At 56.4% G+C, this 24,413-nt stretch overlaps 1 protein-coding gene across 6 annotated transcripts in view; it reads right to left on the bottom strand.

The window, feature by feature from the left end:
- SBF2 (SET binding factor 2) overlaps window positions 1-22,426 on the bottom strand; it is a 293,682-nt gene extending 271,256 nt beyond the window's left edge. For 5 of the 6 annotated variants that reach the window (XM_040410355.1, XM_040410354.1, XM_040410353.1 and 2 more), the window contains exon 1: window positions 22,274-22,426. In XM_040410355.1, coding sequence (XP_040266289.1) covers window positions 22,274-22,328 — 55 coding nt within the window. In that variant the 5' untranslated portion in view covers window positions 22,329-22,426. The remainder of the gene's footprint in view (window positions 1-22,273) is intronic. The other variant, XM_040410356.1, reaches the window with a different exon arrangement.
- Between the last annotated feature and the right edge of the window lie 1,987 nt (window positions 22,427-24,413).

Genomic DNA, 24,413 nt, shown 5'->3' on the forward strand with positions numbered 1-24,413 from the left:
ACGAGGGGGGAGCACAGACAAGAGTCCGGAGACGAGGGGGGAGCACAGACAAGAGTCCGGAGACGAGGGGGGAGCACAGACAAGAGTCCGGAGACGAGGGGGGAGCACAGACAAGAGTCCGGAGACGAGGGGGGAGCACAGACAAGAGTCCGGAGACGAGGGGGGAGCACAGACAAGAGTCCGGAGACGAGGGGGGAGCACAGACAAGAGTCCGGAGACGAGGGGGGAGCACAGACAAGAGTCCGGAGACGAGGGGGGAGCACAGACAAGAGTCCGGAGACGAGGGGGGAGCACAGACAAGAGTCCGGAGACGAGGGGGGAGCACAGACAAGAGTCCGGAGACGAGGGGGGAGCACAGACAAGAGTCCGGAGACGAGGGGGGAGCACAGACAAGAGTCCGGAGACGAGGGGGGAGCACAGACAAGAGTCCGGAGACGAGGGGGGAGCACAGACAAGAGTCCGGAGACGAGGGGGGAGCACAGACAAGAGTCCGGAGACGAGGGGGGAGCACAGACAAGAGTCCGGAGACGAGGGGGGAGCACAGACAAGAGTCCGGAGACGAGGGGGGAGCACAGACAAGAGTCCGGAGACGAGGGGGGAGCACAGACAAGAGTCCGGAGACGAGGGGGGAGCACAGACAAGAGTCCGGAGACGAGGGGGGAGCACAGACAAGAGACCGGAGACGAGGGGGGAGCACAGACAAGAGACCGGAGACGAGGGGGGAGCACAGACAAGAGTCCGGAGACGAGTGGGGAGCACAGACAAGAGACCGGAGACGAGGGGGGAGCACAGACAAGAGTCCGGAGACGAGTGGGGAGCACAGACAAGAGTCCGGAGACGAGGGGGGAGCACAGACAAGAGACCGGAGACGAGGGGGGAGCACAGACAAGAGACCGGAGACGAGGGGGGAGCACAGACAAGAGACCGGAGACGAGGGGGGAGCACAGACAAGAGTCTGGAGAGGAGGGGGGCACAGAGAAGAGTCTGGAGAGGAGGGGGGCACAGAGAAGAGTCTGGAGAGGAGGGGAGCACAGAAGTGTCCGGAAAGGAGGGGGGGGCACAGAAAAAAGTCTGGAGGGTAGGGGGGGCAGACAATAGTCTATAGAGGAAGGGGGGCTTCTGGAGATGGGTTAAAGAACTGAACAACTTAACAAATCCCAAGAAAATGCAAACCTTAACGTGTTTAATAGGAATGTGCGGTTTATCATTCCCCATCCACAGGAGAAGCCGAGTGACGATCCTCAACTCAACTTTGGTCACAGAAAAAAAAGAAAAGGGGGGGGGAGGGGGGGGCCTCCCCTCATTGTTTGCTTCTGTTCATGGCATTAGAAGGAGCTGATCCTTTCAGACTCGGACAACAGAAGAACCAACCCAACCGGCTCCAAAACATAATAAAGAGCCCCGTATTGTGTTAAACAGGCCGCCACGTATGTGAGCGGAGGCCACGGCCGGCGCTTCTCACTCTCCACGGCTTCTGGACCCAGAGGACATGAGAAGAATACATGGGAACTTTATTAAGATATACGAATACGTATAACATGGGGATTAACGCCCCCCCCCCCGCCCCCAGTCCATACAGAAAGGTAAAGGCTTGTCCCCCAAACACCACAGACCTCAAAGGGGTTAATCACTGAACCCCAAGAGCCACGGCTGATGCCACAGAAATCAGCCACAGATCACAGCTCGGAGGTATCTATGTCCTTCCATTATTCCATGCAAGGTACAGCTGCTCTATGTGTAAACCTGTTCATCCTGAGCCTCCTGGTTCATGTCTCATAAGAGATCACAGTGGAGAAGGACAATGGCACAGGCGGCTCAGGTTGAGAGATGCAGTGAGCGCAGGAGGAAACTACATAACGCAGCATTACATGACATTCGGGGTCAGTGGAAAGCTGGGCAACGATGGGCACCGTATTTCGATAGTGTCTACGCGCGCTTTATGGAGAGAGAAGTGCTGCATTGTAAAGCATGACTCAAAATCACTGATCAAAAGCTGATCAAACACTGAGGCCTCTTGCCCACGAATGCAAGGGCTTCGTGCCCGTGCTGTGGTCCGCAATGCATGGGCACCGACCCTGGGCCAGCTGCATGAGGATCGCAGACCCATTCACTTAAATGGGGTCCGCAATCCGTCCGGTCTGCAAAAAGATGGAACAAATTCTATCTAATGAACGGAACACGACAGAAGCACTCCGTAGTGGGTCCGTTCCACATCTCTGGATTTGCGGACCTATTCAAGTGAATGGATCTGCATCAATGATGCGGAATGCACACGGCTGGTGACCCGTGTATTGCAGAACCGCCGCATGTGGTCCGCAGCATGGGCCCCTTACGTTCGTGGGCAAAAGGCCCGACTGTGTGAAAGTGGCCTCAGGCCACGGAGCGCACATTGACCCTGGGTCAGTGGAAAAATCACGGAGACACGTACTACTCTGATCTGTGACGTCAGCCAAACACCGTCTATGGGTCCGCGAAATACTCAACGGCATCAAGTTCCGTCAGCGGTTTTTCATGGTCCAATGGTAGGAAATGAAGAGAGTTTTCCTGACGACCCGTCGGCCGCAGTTCTGAGACTGCAAATCCACACCAGCTTCTCACACGTGACCCTCTGTAAGGCCTCATGCACACGGCCGTTGTTCGGGTCCGCATCCGAGCCGCCGTTTTCACTTCAATGGGGCTGCAAAAGATGCGGACTGCACTCAGTGTGCTGTCCGCATCCGTGGCTCCGTTCCACGGCCCCGCTAAAAAAAATATAACATGTCCTATTCTTGTCCGCGCTTTGCGGACAAGAATAGGCATTTATATTGACGGCCGCCCGTTCCGTTAATTGCGGAAGGCACACCGGCGGATTCCGTTTTTTGCGTATCCGCGGTTTGCGGACTGCAAAAAATGGAATGGTCGTGTGCATGAGGTCTAAGGCCGCGTTGACGTCCATGGAAAATCTGTCCGTGTTTTATCTGTGAACTGATCCGTGTTTGGTCCCTGCGCATCATCAGTATTCCGTGCATGCTGCTCAGCTGATGACCTATCCCCAGGTGTCGGACCCCCACCGATCAGATACTGATGACCTATCCCCAGGTGTCGGACCCCCACCGATCAGATACTGATGACCTGTCCCCAGGTGTCGGACCCCCACCGATCAGATACTGATGACCTATCCCCAGGTGTCGGACCCCCACCGATCAGATACTGGTGACCTGTCCCCAGGTGTCGGACCCCCACCGATCAGATACTGATGACCTATCCCCAGGTGTCGGACCCCCACCGATCAGATACTGATGACCTATCCCCAGGTGTCGGACCCCCACCGATCAGATACTGATGACCTGTCCCCAGGTGTCTGCCCCCCACCGATTAGATACTAATGACCTGTCCCCAGGTGTCGGACCCCCACCGATCAGATACTGATGACCTGTCCCCAGGTGTCGGCCCCCCACCAATCAGATACTGATGACCTATCCCCAGGTGTCGGACCCCCACCGATCAGATACTGATGACCTATCCCCAGGTGTCGGACCCCCACCGATCAGATACTGATGACCTATCCCCAGGTGTCGGACCCCCACCAATCAGATACTGATGACCTATCCCCAGGTGTCGGACCCCCACCAATCAGATACTGATGACCTGTCCCCAGGTGTCGGACCCCCACCGATCAGATACTGATGACCTGTCCCCAGGTGTCGGACCCCCACCGATCAGATACTGGTGACCTGTCCCCAGGTGTCGGCCCCCCACCGATCAGATACTGATGACCTATCCCCAGGTGTCGGCCCCCCACCGATCAGATACTGGTGACCTATCCCCAGGTGTCGGACCCCCACCGATCAGATACTGATGACCTATCCCCAGGTGTCGGACCCCCACCGATCAGATACTGGTGACCTATCCCCAGGTGTCGGCCCCCCACCGATCAGATACTGATGACCTATCCCCAGGTGTCGGACCCCCACCGATCAGATACTAATGACCTGTCCCCAGGTGTCGGACCCCCACCAATCAGATACTGATGACCTATCCCCAGGTGTCGGACCCCCACCGATCAGATACTGATGACCTATCCCCAGGTGTCGGACCCCCACCAATCAGATACTGATGACCTATCCCCAGGTGTCGGACCCCCACCGATCAGCTACTGATGACCTGTCCCCAGGTGTCGGACCCCCACCAATCAGATACTGATGACCTATCCCCAGGTGTCGGACCCCCACCGATCAGCTACTGATGACCTATCCCCAGGTGTCGGACCCCCACCAGATACTGATGACCTATCCCCAGGTGTCTGCCCCCCACCGATTAGATACTAATGACCTGTCCCCAGGTGTCGGACCCCCACCAATCAGATACTGATGACCTATCCCCAGGTGTCGGACCCCCACCGATCAGATACTGATGACCTATCCCCAGGTGTCGGACCCCCACCGATCAGATACTGATGACCTATCCCCAGGTGTCGGACCCCCACCGATCAGCTACTGATGACCTATCCCCAGGTGTCGGACCCCCACCGATCAGCTACTGATGACCTATCCCCAGGTGTCGGACCCCCACCGATCAGATACTGATGACCTGTCCCCAGGTGTCGGACCCCCACCAGATACTGATGACCTGTCCCCAGGTGTCGGACCCCCACCAGATACTGATGACCTGTCCCCAGGTGTCGGACCCCCACCAGATACTGATGACCTATCTCCAGGTGTCGGACCCCCACCGATCAGATACTGGCCTTACAGACCACCTGAGAAGCTCGTGTGGATTTGCAGTCCAGTCTATAGAAGGCGGCAGAACTTTCCGTCCAGCACTGATCTATAAGCCATACAGAAGGGCCCCATGTGATAAGCGGGGCCGCAGACCTGGGACCTTCCTGTGACATGTTGATTCAGATCTGATCAGAGGCTGGAGCGGGACAGGTGGATGGGGGTTATTGTCCCGGGGAGATACCATCACCCCCACCGGGCGGCTTCCTGTATAAACTGGAAAACAACCATGTTTTCATCCTCTGGTCGGCCAGCTGTTCTAACGCGATACTCCAGATAGCAGCCCGCACTCAACTACAACCCCCAGCGTACATCAGGGGACTGACACAGTGGGGTGACCTTCTCAACTACAACCCCCAGCGTACATCAGGGGACTGACAGTGGGGTGACCTTCTCAACTACAACCCCCAGCATACATCAGGGGACTGACAGTGGGGTGACCTTCTCAACTACAACCCCCAGCATACATCAGGGGACTGACAGTGGGGTGACCTTCTCAACTACAACCCCCAGCATACATCAGGGGACTGACACAGTGGGGTGACCTTCTCAACTACAACCCCCAGCATACATCAGGGGACTGACACAGTGGGGTGACCTTCTCAACTACAACCCCCAGCGTACATCAGGGGACTGACAGTGGGGTGACCTTCTCAACTACAACCCCCAGCATACATCAGGGGACTGACACAGTGGTGACCTTCTCAACTACAACCCCCAGCATACATCAGGGGACTGACAGTGGGGTGACCTTCTCAACTACAACCCCCAGCGTACATCAGGGGACTGACACAGTGGGGTGACCTTCTGAACTACAACCCCCAGCGTACATCAGGGGACTGACACAGTGGTGACCTTCTCAACTACAACCCCCAGCATACATCAGGGGACTGACAGTGGGGTGACCTTCTCAACTACAACCCCCAGCATACATCAGGGGACTGACACAGTGGGGTGACCTTCTCAACTACAACCCCCAGCGTACATCAGGGGACTGACACAGTGGGGTGACCTTCTGAACTACAACCCCCAGCGTACATCAGGGGACTGACACAGTGGTGACCTTCTCAACTACAACCCCCAGCATACATCAGGGGACTGACAGTGGGGTGACCTTCTCAACTACAACCCCCAGCATACATCAGGGGACTGACACAGTGGGGTGACCTTCTCAACTACAACCCCCAGCGTACATCAGGGGACTGACACAGTGGGGTGACCTTCTGAACTACAACCCCCAGCGTACATCAGGGGACTGACACAGTGGTGACCTTCTCAACTACAACCCCCAGCATACATCAGGGGACTGACAGTGGGGTGACCTTCTCAACTACAACCCCCAGCATACATCAGGGGACTGACAGTGGGGTGACCTTCTCAACTACAACCCCCAGCATACATCAGGGGACTGACACAGTGGGGTGACCTTCTTAACTACAACCCCCAGTGTACATCAGGGGACTGACACAGTGGTGACCTTCTCAACTACAACCCCCAGCGTACATCAGGGACTGACAGTGTGGTGACCTTCTCAACTACAACCCCCAGCGTACATCAGGGGACTGACACAGTGGGGTGACCTTCTTAACTACAACCCCCAGCATACATCAGGGGACTGACACAGTGGGGTGACCTTCTGAACTACAACCCCCAGCGTACATCAGGGGACTGACACAGTGGGGTGACCTTCTGAACTACAACCCCCAGCGTACATCAGGGGACTGACAGTGGGGTGACCTTCTCAACTACAACCCCCAGCGTACATCAGGGGACTGACACAGTGGGGTGACCTTCTGAACTACAACCCCCAGCGTACATCAGGGGACTGACAGTGGGGTGACCTTCTCAACTACAACCCCCAGCGTACATCAGGGGACTGACACAGTGGGGTGACCTTCTGAACTACAACCCCCAGCGTACATCAGGGGACTGACACAGTGTGGTGACCTTCTCAACTACAACCCCCAGCGTACATCAGGGGACTGACACAGTGGGGTGACCTTCTGAACTACAACCCCCAGCGTACATCAGGGGACTGACAGTGGGGTGACCTTCTCAACTACAACCCCCAGCGTACATCAGGGGACTGACACAGTGGGGTGACCTTCTGAACTACAACCCCCAGCGTACATCAGGGGACTGACAGTGGGGTGACCTTCTCAACTACAACCCCCAGCGTACATCAGGGGACTGACACAGTGGGGTGACCTTCTGAACTACAACCCCCAGCGTACATCAGGGGACTGACACAGTGTGGTGACCTTCTCAACTACAACCCCCAGTGTACATCAGGGGACTGACACAGTGGGGTGATCTTCTCAACTACAACCCCCAGCGTACATCAGGGGACTGACACAGTGGGGTGACCTTCTCAACTACAACCCCCAGCGTACATCAGGGGACTGACAGTGGGGTGACCTTCTGAACTACAACCCCCAGCGTACATCAGGGGACTGACAGTGGGGTGACCTTCTGAACTACAACCCCCAGCGTACATCAGGGACTGACAGTGTGGTGACCTTCTCAACTACAACCCCCAGCATACATCAGGGGACTGACAGTGGGGTGACCTTCTCAACTACAACCCCCAGCATACATCAGGGGACTGACAGTGGGGTGACCTTCTGAACTACAACCCCCAGCGTACATCAGGCCACGGTCAACTCAAGATCTATAATAACTTTGGGAAAACTTCAGTTACATTTTATCTTATACTCCAGTCACATCTAAAGCTGCATTCACGATTCTGCTGGGCGCAGCTTGGATTTGGTCCCTACTGGGCTAACAGACATTACATCCCATAATGCACTGCACTCTGTTGCATTGCATTGTGGGTAGTCTCTCTTTTTCCACTCAGACACTGTATACCACTATAGACGCCACAGCAGAGCTAGCATGGATGGCGTCCGTGTGCGTTCCGCAATTTGGGGAACGGCACGGACAGCCATTGATATAACTGCCTATTCTTGTCTGTAAAACGGACAAGAAAAGGACTGGTTATATTTATTTTGCGGACTACGAAACGGAGCAACGGATGCGGACAGCACAATGAAGTGAATGGGTCCGCATCCAAGCAGCAAAAACTGCGACCAAAACAACGGTCATGTGCATGAGGCCTAAACGTGAGGTCCTATACCCTAGCAGAGAACTGTCAGATGCAGCTTTGGATGTTACTGGAGTATAAGGCTATGTTCACACCCGTTAGATTTACAAGTTTTACAGACTAAGGGTCCATTCACACGTCCGTAATTCTGTTCCGCATTTTGCTGAATGGAATTGCGGACCCATTCATTTCTATGGGGCCACACTATGTGCTATCCGCATTTCCGGGTCCGCAATTCCGTTCCCGAAAAAATTAGAACATGTCCTATTCTTGTCCGCAATTGCAGACAAGATTAGGCATTTTCTATTATAGTGCCAGCGATGTGCGGAACGCACATTGCCGATGTCTGTGTTTTGCGGATCCACAAAACACATACGGATGTGAGAATGGACCCTTAGGCCTCAGGCCTCATGCACACGACCATATGTATTATGCAGTCCGCAAAAAATGGATCCGCAAAAAATACGGATGACGTCCGTGTGCATTCCGTATTTTGCAGAACGGAGCAGCGGGCCCCTGAAAGAACAGTCCTATCCTTGTCTGTAATGCGGACAATATTAGGACATGTTCTATTTTTTTGCAGAACGGAAATACGGACATACGGAAACAAAATGCATTTTTTGCGGACCCATTGAAATGAATGGTTCCATATACAGTCCGCCAAAAAAATGAAACGGACACGGAAAGAATATACGTTCGTGTGCATGAGGCCTAACAGATCCACACGGGAAACCCGAGGTCGACTCTCAGATTTCGGCAGGGGCGTGTGGCGGGTTTGCAGCAGATCCATATGGGCACGGGGCTAATGCTCGGTGTTTTCACCCTAAAAAGAAGCGTGCTGCTTATTATTTGGAGCAGATTGGTTTGCCCGGTGGTGCTAAAATCTTCCTAAAAAACCAAACTGACAGACATTACCTGCACTGATACACTGTAACAAACCATCAGGACATGGAGACGCCCCGATTTGACTTCAGATGGAGTCTGGTGCAGAATCGGTGTGAACACACCCCAAGACCCGACCAAGCATTACTGAATGACAGGATGTAAGGTCGCTGCACATGAAACTGCAGTCAGGCTTGCTGGGATCTCTAGTTCTTCACGTCATCAGAGAGCAAGTGCATCGTAGCAGCTGGCTCCCCCAGTCTCCCGGAGTCGCCACCCGGCTCCCCCAGTCTCCCGGAGTCGCCACCCGGCTCCCCCAGTCTCCCGGAGTCGCCACCCGGCTCCCCCAGTCTCCCGGAGTCGCCACCCGGCTCCCCCAGTCTCCCGGAGTCGCCACCCGGCTCCCCCAGTCTCCCGGAGTCGCCACCCGGCTCCCCCAGTCTCCCGGAGTCGCCACCCGGCTCCCCCAGTCTCCCGGAGTCGCCACCCGGCTCCCCCAGTCTCCCGGAGTCGCCACCCGGCTCCCCCAGTCTCCCGGAGTCGCCACCCGGCTCCCCCAGTCTCCCGGAGTCGCCACCCGGCTCCCCCAGTCTCCCGGAGTCGCCACCCGGCTCCCCCAGTCTCCCGGAGTCGCCACCCGGCTCCCCCAGTCTCCCGGAGTCGCCACCCGGCTCCCCCAGTCTCCCGGAGTCGCCACCCGGCTCCCCCAGTCTCCCGGAGTCGCCACCCGGCTCCCCCAGTCTCCCGGAGTCGCCACCCGGCTCCCCCAGTCTCCCGGAGTCGCCACCCGGCTCCCCCAGTCTCCCGGAGTCGCCACCCGGCTCCCCCAGTCTCCCGGAGTCGCCACCCGGCTCCCCCAGTCTCCCGGAGTCGCCACCCGGCTCCCCCAGTCTCCCGGAGTCGCCACCCGGCTCCCCCAGTCTCCCGGAGTCGCCACCCGGCTCCCCCAGTCTCCCGGAGTCGCCACCCGGCTCCCCCAGTCTCCCGGAGTCGCCACCCGGCTCCCCCAGTCTCCCGGAGTCGCCACCCGGCTCCCCCAGTCTCCCGGAGTCGCCACCCGGCTCCCCCAGTCTAACGGAGTCACCACCCGGCTCCCCCAGTCTAACGGAGTCACCACCCGGCTCCCCCAGTCTAACGGAGTCACCACCCGGCTCCCCCAGTCTCCCGGAGTCACCACCCGGCTCTCCCAGTCTCCCGGAGTCACCACCCGGCTCCCCCAGTCTAACGGAGTCACCACCCGGCTCCCCCAGTCTAACGGAGTCACCACCCGGCTCCCCCAGTCTAACGGAGTCACCACCCGGCTCCCCCAGTCTAACGGAGTCACCACCCGGCTCCCCCAGTCTCCCGGAGTCACCACCCGGCTCCCCCAGTCTCCCGGAGTCACCACCCGGCTCCCCCAGTCTCCCGGAGTCACCACCCGGCTCCCCCAGTCTCCCGGAGTCACCACCCGGCTCCCCCAGTCTCCCGGAGTCACCACCCGGCTCCCCCAGTCTCCCGGAGTCACCACCCGGCTCCCCCAGTCTAACGGAGTCACCACCCGGCTCCCCCAGTCTCCCGGAGTCACCACCCGGCTCTCCCAGTCTCCCGGAGTCACCACCCGGCTCTCCCAGTCTCCTGCGTGGAAACTTGGCCGTGCAGGAATCGGGATGCATCAGCACCGGACGCTACATGTGAACACAGACCCGAGGATTCCCACCGTGGTGATGGGGCCCTAAACGATGGAGGAGGATGGGGATCCTGATAAAAAGCAGCCGCGCAGAAGAAAACAGAACCTAAACCAGAGAATGGAAAATAGAAGATGGGTGTGATGGGGCCCCGAGGGACCTGCAGCGCTGGATCGGAGGATGTGGGTTTGGGACAATGTCCAGGGGTTGGGTCCAGGGGGAATATGATGGAAAAAGAGGAAACTGGACAAGTGGAGAGGATGAGCCGCTAGTCAGTGACTGGAGATGGGGCGCCAAGCATGTATTTTATGAATGGGCCGACTTACTTGTGGTTTCCTTCTTTCATGGTTACAGCTAGATATGTATTCTTCGTTTGTATTCGGGAAAGCTGGGTGTCAAACCAGTATGGGTGAAGTCTGGGTCCTGGGGACATATCACTGCCTAGGTGGAAAGATTTACCCTTCAAGAGCCTGGGAAAGCTGGGTGACAACCAACCTGCAATTCTCAGACATTAGCAGACAGCCTTTCTGACGGCTCAGCTGTATGGAAAACCAGGCAGGTGGGACATTGAGGACCTGACAACCCGGGCGTAGGAATTGTGATGGCAGCTATTAGGGGTTGTCACCCAGAGAACCATCAGATGGAAATCTTGGTTTAGGAGTTTTCTTCTGTAGGAATAGGTTTTGGGTGACAATCACCAAAAAAAAACAACATCATTGCGCCCACTGGGGTTGTCACCCGGCTCTCCAGACGCCAGATGGTATAAGTGCAACGCTCCAGGAAGGTGAATCAGTCAGGGAATGCAGCGCGGCGAGTACACGACAAGTCGCCATTATATGGACCAGTCCGACCGCCAGACATAGCACTGAAACCAGCTGCCCCTCGTAGGTCAGCCAGTGTCTCAGGTACAAACCTGCTGACAGATGCCCTTAAAGGGACAGTGCCATTAATAAATCACTTTATGTTTAAAATACCTTTAAATCATTTTTGGTGATGTTATTTAAGTTTCCATGTCACTTTTATATCTAAAGTATTAACAAAAATCCAGTTTTTGCACCGGCCACTATGTTTAATAATTGGCGCCACTTCTTGGTCTGTACAGATTACTTTACTGCAGTTATCTGCTTATCTGTCATTCTAATCCTGCCTGTAAAGATATCACCTATGTGTACAGATTAGGCAGGATCCACCATTCACAATAGGTGATTGTCAGAGCTTATCTATTCCCTCCCTGCACAATGACCTCTGCACAGGTCACAGAGCCCAGAAACCTCTCCCATAGAAGTCCCTCCTGTCCATTGGGTCCATGGACCACGGGGCGGCCGTAAAGCAATTTTATTAATGCTTTGTAAATGCTGTTAAGAACAGTTCAGGCAAGGTGGCCGCCCCGTAATCATGTCCAAGGTGGGGTCAGCCTGTCAGTGCTCAGCGTCATATCCAGAGGTTGTATGAGTGCTGCCAGCATTGCTGCAGAGGTTACAGGGGTGGGGGGGTCAGCCTGTCAGTGCTCAGCGTCATATCCAGAGGTTGTATGAGTGCTGCCAGCATTGCTGCAGAGGTTACAGGGATGGGGGGTCAGCCTGTCACTGCTCAGCGTCATATCCAGAGGTTGTATGAGTGCTGCCAGCATTGCTGCAGAGGTTACAGGGGTGGGGGGGTCAGCCTGTCAGTGCTCAGCGTCATATCCAGAGGTTGCATGAGTGCTGCCAGCATTGCTGCAGAGGTTACAGAGGGGGGGGTCAGCCTGTCAGTACTCAGCGTCATATCCAGAGGTTGTATGAGTGCTGCCAGCATTGCTGCAGAGGTTACAGGGGTGGGGGTCAGCCTGTCAGTGCTCAGCGTCATATCCAGAGGCTGTATGAGTGCTGCCAGCATTGCTGCAGATGTTACAGGGGTGGGGGTCAGCCTGTCAGTGCTCAGCGTCATATCCAGAGGTTGTATGAGTGCTGCCAGCATTGCTGCAGAGGTTACAGGGGTGGGGGTCAGCCTGTCAGTGCTCAGCGTCATATCCAGAGGCTGTATGAGTGCTGCCAGCATTGCTGCAGAGGTTACAGGGGTGGGGGGTCAGCCTGTCAGTGCTCAGCGTCATATCCAGAGGTTGTATGAGTGCTGCCAGCATTGCTGCAGAGGTTACAGGGGTGGAGGTGAGCCTGTCATTGCTCAGTGTCATATCCAGAGGTTGTATGAGTGCTGCCAGCATTGCTGCAGAGGTTACAGGGGTGGGGGTCAGCCTGTCAGTGCTCAGCGTCCTATCCAGAGGTTGTATGAGTGCTGCCAGCATTGCTGCAGAGGTTACAGGGGTGGGGGGTCAGCCTGTTAGTGCTCAGCGTCATATCCAGAGGTTGTATGAGTGCTGCCAGCATTGCTGCAGAGGTTACAGGGGTGGGGGTCAGCCTGTCAGTGCTCAGCGTCATATCCAGAGGTTGTATGAGTGCTGCCAGCATTGCTGCAGAGGTTACAGGGGTGGGGGGGGGGGTCAGCCTGTCAGTGCTCAGCGTCATATCCAGAGGTTGTATGAGTGCTGCCAGCATTGCTGCAGAGGTCACAGGGGTGGGGGGTCAGCCTGTCAGTGCTCAGCGTCATATCCAGAGGTTGTATGAGTGCTGCCAGCAATGCTGCAGAGGTTACAGGGGTGGAGGGGTCAGTCGGTCAGTGCTCAGACCATACTCCGCACACTACATCACATTGGTCCCAGAAGGAGCCTCTTCTAAAGATGACGCACAAGAAAGCGGCTGAAGACGAGCAGAGTAAGGACACGGATTACTGGAACCACGTCCTGGGGTCTGATGAGACCAAGAGAAACCTATTTGGTTCAGATGGTGTCAGGCGTGTGTGGTGACAACCAGGTGAGGAGCACAAGGACCAGTGTGTCCTGCCTACAGTCCAGCATGGTGGTGGGGGTGTCATGGTTTGGGGCTGCCGGCTGTGGGGGCTACAGGTCATTGAGGGAACCATGAATGCCGCCATGTCCTGTGATATACTGAAGCAGCGCACGATCCCCTCCCTTCTGGGCCGCAGGGCAGTATCCAACATGAGAACGACCTCAAACACCTCCAAGACGACCACTGCCTTGTAAAGAACCTGAGGGTAAAGATGCTGGACCGGCCAAGCATGTCTCCAGACATAGACCCTACGGAGCATCTGTGGGGCCTCCTCAGACGGAAGGTGGAGGAGCGCAAGGTCTCTAACATCCACCAGATCCGTGATTTCATCATGGAACCTGTGAAGTTCTAGTGACCTCCATGCCCATGAGAGTAAGGCTGCATTCACACGCCCGTGGTGTGTTGCGGACCCGCAAATTGCGGACCCGCAACACACCAGCCCGGCACCCCCATAGAAATGACTATTCTTGTCCGCAAGCTGCGGACAAGAATAGGACATGCTCTATCTTTTTGCGGAGCTGCGGACCCAAAGATCGTGTGTCCGCATCTATTCCGTCCCCATAGAGAATAAATGGGTCCGCACCCGTTCCGCAAAATTGCGGAACGGATGCTGACCCATTTTGCGGACGTGTGAATGGAGCCTTAAGGCCGTGCTAGAACATAATGGCGGCCACACAGAATACTGAGACTTTGGGCACAATTTGGCCATTGTCACTTAGGGGTTGTCACTTTAGACATTAATGGCGGTGTGTGGAGTTATTGTGAGGACACGCCCAATGTACACCGTTATACGAGCCGTCCACTGACTGCGTTACATTGTATCACAGGGTCAGATCTGCAGGGTTGTCCCAGGAAAAGACAGAAGACAAGATTTACAGACATGTCGGGGGTGCGTGCACTTTTGTGAGATGCTCTAGATCAGGCATGCTCAACCCCAGCACCCCAACTACAACTCCCAGCATTCCCGGACAGCCTACAGCAGGGCATGGTGGGAGTTGTAGTTTTACAACAGCTGGAGGGCCGCAGGTTGAGCGTCCCTGCTGTAGAACATCAGTATCTGATCAGTGGGGGTCCGACACCCGAGACCCCACTGATCTGCTCACAGCGCCGCACATTGTATAGTGGCCGCGCTCGGTATCACTTCTATGGGGCTGAGCTGCTCCTAGGTCATGTGACTGATTAACGTGATGTCACCGGCCTCGGAGAAGCTGTGAGAAGGCGCGGCCATACTGCGAGCACTGGTGTCCCGGGTGTCGGACCCCCACTGATCAGATACTGGTGGCCTGTCCTGAGGATAGGTCATCAGCAGTAAAACCCCTTTAATTACAGACTTTCTGAACCATCCTGCAACACCCAGGCGCCCACCTGCGACTTTCTCTGAAATGGAAAGGACTTGTCTCTATCCTTTTACCTCGGTATCGTTCCTACATTATTAACAGCGGGTAACACCCCCCATGGTGAGCGGCACATCCAAGCGTGAGGGCACGCGCTGAGCGGCGTCAAAGTGAATGACACCGAAGCGCTGCCACATCGGCTTATAGGGGAAGAGCCCGAAATCCTATTGTTTTACTGCTGCCGTTTAATGGCCAATTTCTCCTGAACTGCGGCGGAAAGGTTTTCCTTCTCCAGGAAATCCTCTATGGGACCTGATTGTGGTCAGCGCTCTGCAGCCAGTGTGAAACTACAACCCCCAGCATACTCTGACAGACAAAGAAGTGACGCTGGAATCCGATGGCGGCAGCTCAGGAGAATGCGGCGGGTGGGAGGGGGACACTGGGTGGCTTTTGTTCACTTTGGTCTAAATGTCACTCGGCCGAGGCCTCCATACATATGGATCAGGAGCCGAAAGAGAAGAGGATAACTCCCAACGGGCACAAAACCGGAAGAAGGAAGCAATCCTGCCGCAGGACAGAATTATCAGCGAGGCTACTTTCACTGAACTGCACCGACAGTCAATGGGGGACGGATCCATCACTGAACCGGCAGTCAATGGGGGACGGATCCGTCCCTGAACTGCACCGACAGTCAATGGGGGACGGATCCGTCACTGAACCGACAGTCAATGGGGGACGGATCCGTCACTGAACCGACAGTCAATGGGGGACGGATCCGTCCCTGAACCGATAGTCAATGGGGGACGGATCCGTCACTGAACTGAACCGACAGTCAATGGGGGACGGATCCGTCACTGAACTGCACCGACAGTCAATGGGGGACGGATCCGTCACTGAACTGCACCGACAGTCAATGGGGGACGGATCCGTCACTGAACTGCACCGACAGTCAATGGGGGACGGATCCGTCACTGAACCGGCAGTCAATGGGGGACGGATCCGTCCCTGAACTGCACCGACAGTCAATGGGGGACGGATCCGTCCCTGAACTGCACCGACAGTCAATGGGGGACGGATCCGTCACTGAACCGGCAGTCAATGGGGGACGGATCCGTCCCTGAACTGCACCGACAGTCAATGGGGGACGGATCCGTCCCTGAACTGCACCGACAGTCAATGGGGGACGGATCCGTCCCTGAACTGCACCGACAGTCAATGGGGGACGGATCCGTCCCTGAACTGCACCGACAGTCAATGGGGGACGGATCCGTCCCTGAACTGCACCGACAGTCAATGGGGGACGGATCCGTCCCTGAACTGCACCGACAGTCAATGGGGGACGGATCCGTCCCTGAACTGCACCGACAGTCAATGGGGGACGGATCCGTCCCTGAACTGCACCGACAGTCAATGGTGGACGGATCCGTCCCTGAACTGCACCGACAGTCAATAGGGGACGGATCCGTCACTGAACTGCACCGACAGTCAATGGGGGACGGATCCGTCACTGAACCGACAGTCAATGGGGGACGGATCCGTCCCTGAACCGATAGTCAATCGGGGACGGATCCGTCCCTGAACTGCACCGACAGTCAATGGGGGACGGATCCGTCACTGAACTGCACCGACAGTCAATGGGGGACGGATCCGTCACTGAACTGCACCGACAGTCAATGGGGGACGGATCCGTCACTGAACTGCACCGACAGTCAATGGGGGACGGATCCGTCCCTGAACTGCACCGACAGTCAATGGGGGACGGATCCGTCCCTGAACTGCACCGACAGTCAATGGGGGACGGATCCGTCACTGAACCGACAGTCAATGGGGGACGGATCCGTCACTGAACTGCACCGACAGTCAATGGGGGACGGATCCGTCACTGAACTGCACCGACAGTCAATGGGGGACGGATCCGTCACTGAACTGCACCGACAGTCAATGGGGGACGGATCCGTCCCTGAACTGCACCGACAGTCAATGGGGGACGGATCCGTCCCTGAACTGCACCGACAGTCAATGGGGGACGGATCCGTCCCTGAACTGCACCGACAGTCAATGGGGGACGGATCCGTCCCTGAACTGCACCGACAGTCAATGGGGGACGGATCCGTCCCTGAACTGCACCGACAGTCAATGGGGGACGGATCCGTCCCTGAACTGCACCGACAGTCAATGGGGGACGGATCCGTCCCTGAACTGCACCGACAGTCAATGGGGGACGGATCCGTCCCTGAACTGCACCGACAGTCAATGGGGGACGGATCCGTCACTGAACTGCACCGACAGTCAATGGGGGACGGATCCGTCCCTGAACTGCACCGACAGTCAATGGGGGACGGATCCGTCCCTGAACTGCACCGACAGTCAATGGGGGACGGATCCGTCACTGAACTGCACCGATAGTCAATGGGGGACGGATCCGTCACTGAACCGACAGTCAATGGGGGACGGATCCGTCCCTGAACCGATAGTCAATGGGGGACGGATCCGTCCCTGAACTGCACCGACAGTCAATGGGGGACGGATCCGTCACTGAACTGCACCGACAGTCAATGGGGGACGGATCCGTCCCTGAACCGCACCGACAGTCAATGGGGGACGGATCCATCACTGAACCGATAGTCAATGGGGGACGGATCCATCACTGAACTGCACCGACAGTCAATGGGGGACGGATCCGTCACTGAACTGCACCGATAGTCAATGGGGGACGGATCCGTCCCTGAACTGCACCGACAATCAATGGGGGACGGATCCATCACTGAACCGATAGTCAATGGGGGACGGATCCATCACTGAACTGCACCGACAGTCAATGGGGGACGGATCCGTCCCTGAACTGCACCGACAGTCAATGGGGGACGGATCCGTCCCTGAACTGCACCGACAGTCAATGGGGGACGGATCCGTCCCTGAACTGCACCGACAGTCAATGGGGGACGGATCCGTCCCTGAACTGCACCGACAGTCAATGGGGGACGGATCCATCACTGAACTGCACCGACAGTCAATGGGGGACGGATCCGTCACTGAACTGCACCGACAGTCAATGGGGGACGGATCCGTCACTGAACTGCACCGACAGTCAATGGGGGACGGATCCGTCCCTGAACTGCACCGATAGTCAATGGGGGACGGATCCATCATGGATCTGCTACAATAATACACCCGCATGCATCCTTCATGGATCTGCTACAATAATACACCCGCATGCATCCTTCATGGATCTGCTACAATAATACACCCGCATGCATCCTTCATGGATCTTCTACAATAATACACCCGCATGCATCCTTCATGGATCTGCTACAATAATACACCCGCATGCATCCTTCATGGATCTGCTACAATAATACACCCGCATGCATCCTTCATGGATCTGCTACAATAATACACCCGCATGCATCCTTCATGGACGGATCCGTTCGTATTATCTGTACACAGCCAAGACGGATCCGTCACTGAACACCATTGATAGTCAATGGGGGACGGATCCGTTTTCTATTGAGCCAGATTGTGTCAGGCCTCCGGAGTGGAACGGAGACGGATCAGAGGCAAACTGACGCATTCTGAGCGGATCCTTCTACATTCAGAATCATTAGAATGCAAACTGATCCGTTTTGGACGCTGAGCCCTGAACGGATCTCACAAACGGAAACCAGAACGCCGGTGTGGGAGGAGCCTGACACTACTATAAAGAATTATGTAAAAAGTAAGTTCTACAACTTTCTAATACACTCTGGGCTTCAATGCCTCACCATTTTCATGATCTCTGCTAGCTGTCAGTGAATGAAAAACCTGCAGAGTTGTAATATTTCTCACCGCAGAGCCGTTTCGTTACAATTATCTCCATTCTAGACAATAAAGAGCCGGACTCCAGACAGATACATTGTAACAAACTATCAGCACAGATGTAAGTGTAAAACAGGGAATGAAAATATTCCAGAAATTAACTGGTTAATGTAATCTGGCCTCCAGGGCAATGATAAAGGCCAGACCGAAATATTCTGGATTACAGGACCGCCACAGAAAAAGGGTAAGAAGCATTCAGTGGTGTCAAACTTGTGGCTCTCCGGCTGTTACGGCACTACAACTCCCAGCATGCCCGGGCAGAAGAGCTGGAGGGCCGCAGGTTAGACACCAGCAAGTGATCTATCTAGAGGCCTCAGCATCTATTGTGGAAACCAGTGGCGGTTTAAATAACCTTCTGGATCAGGGATGACCAACCTGCGGCCCTCCAGCTGCTGCAAGACTACAACTCCCAGCATGCCCACACCAGCTGGAGAGCCGCAGGTTGGACTGAAGGAATCTGTCTTGGCTGCGGACGTAACAAGCAGCCGAGATTCCCATGTCCTGGTGGCTACAGCCAAACATCTGCGACTCGGGACGCACAGCGCGCAGGAAACGGACAGGTCCCAGCGGACCTTCCCCTCCCCCACCCAGCACGATTACCCGTATACAGAGAGTCCCAGGTCTGCCGCTTTACCTCCCGAAATACAAGGCAGCAGATTAGGGGCATCAGTACCAGAGGCCATGAACAAACCGCATGGTCACATGACCTTCCCGCAGCTACGGGATGATCTGATTGGCAGCTGAAGAAGGATGAATTATTATAAGCTCCTGTATTTACCGCCAACTCGTCGGCGCCGTCCTAGTTTACGCTCAAAACGTCTCCAGTTTCTATTTTTCCGCCAGGAGAAGCGGAAGCCGCCACGTGGTCACAGAACTTCTGCTTTTGGTCCACGTGCGCTGGACTGTGCCGCTGTCATTTAGATGCCTTGGCGAGTGTGGCCCCAGGGCCCGGCGGAGTTTGCCTGCCCCTCAGCTTTCTGCTACCCGTGCACCCGGAGGACGCAGCCTGCGCTGCACAACCTACCAAAGAAAACTGATCGGAATCCCCACGACAACGCCACAAACGCTGCGCGGGCCCCGCTGTTCATTCTCTACAGCCATCCATTGGGCGCACGCACGCCACCCTTGTGTTTACTCCACAAATTGCAGACCGCAAAAACGGATATCAGCCGTGTGCATTCGGCATTTTGCGGAACAGAAGAGCCGGCCCCTAATAGAACAGTCCTGTCCTTGTCCGTAATACGGATAATAGGACATGCGGACACATTTGTGGGCGTGAGACCTAAGGCTACTTTCACGCTTGCGGCAGCCTTTTCTGGGAGGCTGTTCCGGCGGAGGAACAACCTGCCGGATCTGTGGTACCGCAAGCCCGCCGTGCCGCCGGAGGTCCGCTTCGGCCCCTTTCACTATGATGGGGGCGGGCCGGAGGTCTGGCCGCAGCACGGCAAACAGGCTCTATTGAAGAGAATGGGTCCGCATCCGAGCCGCAAAAACTGCAGCTCGGGTGCGGACCAAAACAACGGTCCTGTGCATGAGGCCTTAAGGGTACATGCACACGAACGTTGTTTGCTTCCGTGTCCGTTCCGTTTTTTTTGCAGCTAGGATGCAGACCCATTCATTTCACACCGTGTGCTGTCCGCCTCCGTAGGTCAGTCCGCATCAGTATGTCCTATTCTTGTCCGTTTTAGGCATTGCTACAATGGATCCGCAAAACACATACGGTCGTGTGCTTGTGGCCTAAAACGGTTGAAAAAAAGACATAAATCCATCAAGTTCAACCCAGAAGGAAGCGCGACTCCGATTTCCACACATTTTCATTAACGTTGTTTACTTTTAAGAAGTTTTATTGCGGCCGCCTCTCGGCATGTTCGCTGCGCTGCGGCCGGACCTCTGGCCCGCCCCATTATAGTGAATGGGGCCGGAGTGGACCTCTGGCGGCACGGTGGACTGGCAGCATCACCCGCCGAAACAGCATGCCGGAAAAGCTACCGCAAGTGTGAAAGTAGCCGTAGAGAGCAGCGATAATCAGCGACTCCAGCAACATCGTCTACTGGAGTCTGAGGTAGTCTGGAATCCGGCTCCGCCTGCTCCCTCCACCATGATTTACACTGCAGCTCTACAAACTGCTGTGTATGAACATAAGATCAGTAATCAGAGCATAAAGGGCAGCCTAATGTGAGTAAGAAACTATTACACGTACCATCCGACCGGGCAGAGCGCTGCGACACTACACCGCCACATCCTCCACCAATGTGGTGCTACACGGAGGGATATTTAAAGGGACAGTGCATGCTATACTCAGAAGAGTGGCGTGTAATGTGACTCGATGAACAGATACCCCCGACGCCTGGATATTCGCTGCTGGCGCCTCACTTTTCGGGACATTTGATACTGGATTCTATGGAAGCTGTTATTTCCGGCCCCACAGATAATCATTCAGCCGCTAGTGTGCCGACTGCATCTGTGTGTAGGAAAGCTGGATGACCAGCAATCTTCCCCCCAGCGAGACAGAAGGGAGGGATGTAGCAGTGAACAGCAATGTGGCAGTCACACAGGTGAACACCCAGCTTTTCTAGAATCAGATACAACTAAGAAATAGCCAAAAAGGCAGAATCCCCTCCACCGGACGCCTGGGGGGCTCACCATGGATCGGATATTCTACCCCGACCAACATGGCGGCACAGCACCTGAGAAGAGAAGCAGTAAGTGGACGGGCGCTGCCATCCTCATTCACCAGCGCGGTGGAAACTCTCAATTTCAGTGAACCCCTTATAGGAGACGTTCCCACGAAGCGCAGGGCGCTGCAGACACTTGGGCACAGGACCAGGACCCAGCCTCTGCCAGGGGCACAGAAGGCGAATCTGACTGATGAGGAAGGAGACGTATGACAGCAATACAACCAGCGGGCAACAGAATAAAAGGGGCAAAGCACAACCCAAAGTGGTGCCCACCAGAGCCACCACCGGGCTGCAACATGGGCGCAATGCAAGCTCAGGGGTACAGATGAAGCCCCTACTAAACCAGGCTGGGTGGGGGCACACGCCTAGCGCTCGGCCGATGGCTGGGGCCGCTCGCCTAGCGGATGGCTGGGGCCGCTCGCCTAGCGGATGGCTGGGGCCGCTCGCCTAGCGGGTGGCTGGGGCCGCTCGCCTAGCGGGTGGCTGGGGCCGCTCGCCTAGCGGGTGGCTGGGGCCGCTCGCCTAGCGGGTGGCTGGGGCCGCTCGCCTAGCGGGTGGCTGGGGCCGCTCGCCTAGCGGGTGGCTGGGGGCGCCCGCCTAGCGGATGGCTGGGGGCGCCCGCCTAGCGGATGGCTGGGGGCGCCCGCCTAGCGGATGGCTGGGGGCGCCCGCCTAGCGGATGGCTGGGGGCGCCCGCCTAGCGGATGGCTGGGGGCGCTCGCCTAGCGCCCGGCCAATGGCTGGGAGCACCCGTGTAGCGCCCTGCCTTTTGGTGGGCGCTCTGTAACCCTTTATTTCCCCCTAGAATGAAGTCTCCCCATTGGGGGACCCCATGGAGCGTCCCTGCCATCTGACAGCCCCGCACTGGGAGAGGACATCCCCCTGCGTCACTCAGGATGTGACATGAGGGGAGGGAGACATTCCCAACACACAAAACACTGGGGTAGTGGCTGAACGGGGGTCGCAACAGAGCAATCCCCCCATCAGAAGTACATAGTATGTGCCAACCGCTGCAAGATGCAAGAGGGAGGCGATCCCATGAACATCCGAAGAGGGGACCCAGACGACAGCAGCATCACCCCATCACCTCATAGGGAGCTGTCACAGCCCGCACCTACCTGTCTTCTCGTGGTCGTATCCCACCACTATGAAGTAGTCCGCCAGCCTCGCCATGGCTGCCCGCAATCCTCCCTTCCCACGGAAAATCTCAGCATCTTGGCCGCAGCAGCACGGCCATGTTTGAGGGGCACAGTACCCTACTGTTCAATGCGCATGCGTGCACAACTACAGTCTACTGAGCATGCGCACGGGGGAGAGCGGCTGAGGGGCGGGGCCTGCGGGATCCCGACGCTTCATATAACCCAGCAGTACATCAGATCGCCTCCAGCAGAGGAGGGCGCACTTCCCAGGGGTCCCTCTGTGGTCCCGAAATGTCCCTCTTTATGACCTGGGGAATTAATGCATAAATGTGCACGAATACATTTACTAAATTGCTCCTTACTAAAGTGTCTGTCCAGCTTCTACCTGGGGGCTGATATGAGGCTCTGGGGGGCTGAAGAGAGGCACTGGGGGCTGATATGAGGCACTGGGGGGGCTGATGAGGGGCACTGGGCGCTGATATGAGGCACTGGGGGGCTGATATGAGGCACTGGGCGCTGATATGAGGCACTGGGCGCTGATATGAGGCACTGGGGGGCTGATATGAAACATAGAAGCCTAGAATGTGTCGGCAGATAAGAACCATGTGGCCCATCTAGTCTGCCCAATATACTGAGTACTATGGATAGCCCCCGGCCCTATCTTATATGAAGGATGGCCTTATGCCTATCCCATGCATGCTTAACCCCTTCACTGTATTTGCAGCTACCACTTCTGCAGGAAGGCTATTCCATGCATCCACTACTCTCTCAGTAAAGTAATACTTCCTGATATTACTGTTAACCCTTTGCCCCTCTAATTTAACACTATATCCTCTTGTAGCAGTTTTTCTTCCTGTAAATCTTCTCTCCTCTTTTCCCTTGTTGATTCCCTTTATGTATTTAGCAGTTTCTCTCATCTCCCCTCTGTCTCGTCTTTCTTCCAAGATATACATGTTAAGGTCCTTTAACCTTTCCTGGTAAGCACACTGGGGGGCTAAAGAGAGGCACTGGGGGGCTAAAGAGAGGCACTGGGGGCTAAAGAGGGGCACTGGGGGGCTAAAGAGAGGCATTGGGGCTAAAGAGAGGCACTGGGGGCTGATATGAGGCACTGGGGGCTGAAGAGGGGCACTGGGGGGCTGAAGAGGGGCACTGGGGGGCTGATGAGGGGCACTGGGGGCTGATATGAGGCACACTGGGGGGCTAAAGAGAGGCATTGGGGGCTAAAGAGAGGCACTGGGGGGCTGATATGAGGCACTGGTGGGCTAAAGAGGGACACTGAAGGCTGATATGAAGCACTGGGGGCTGATGAGGGGCACTGGGGGCTGAAGAGGGGCACTGGGGGGCTGATGAGGGGAACTGGGGGCTGATATGAGGCACACTGGGGGGCTAAAGAGAGGCACTGGGGGGGCTGATATTAGGCACTGGTGGGCTGAAGAGGTACACTGAGGGCTGATATGAAGCACTGGGGGCTGATGAGGGGCACTGGGGGCTGATATGAGGCACACTGGGGGGCTAAAGAGAGGCACTGGGGGCTGATATGAGGCACTGGGGGCTGAAGAGGGGCACTGGGAGGCTGATGAGGGGCACTGGGGGCTGATATGAGGCACTGGGGGCTGAAGAGGGACACTAGGGGCTGATGAGGGGCACTGGGGGCTGATATGAGGCACTGGGGGGCTGAAGAGGGGCACTGGGGGCTGATGAGGGGCACTGGGGGCTGATGAGGGGCACTGGGGGGCTGAGATGAGGCACTGGGGGGCTGAAGAGGGACACTAGGGGCTGATGAGGGGCACTGGGGGCTGATGAGGGGCACTGGGGGCTGATGAGGGGCACTGGGGGCTGATATGAGGCACTGGGGGCTGAAGAGGGACACTAGGGGCTGATGAGGGGCACTGGGGGGCTGATATGAGGCACTGGGGGCTGATGAGGGGCACTGGGGGCTGATGAGGGGCACTGGGGGCTGAAGAGGGACACTAGGGGCTGATGAGGGACACTAGGGGCTGATGAGGGGCACTGGGGGCTGATGAGGGGCACTGGGGGCTGATGAGGGGCACTGGGGGCTGATGAGGGGCACTGGGGGCTGAGATGAGGCACTGGGGCTCTTATCTGAGGTCTGATTGAG

Source organism: Bufo bufo, chromosome 10 (assembly GCF_905171765.1).
Source record: "Bufo bufo chromosome 10, aBufBuf1.1, whole genome shotgun sequence".
Lineage (NCBI taxonomy): Eukaryota > Metazoa > Chordata > Amphibia > Anura > Bufonidae > Bufo > Bufo bufo.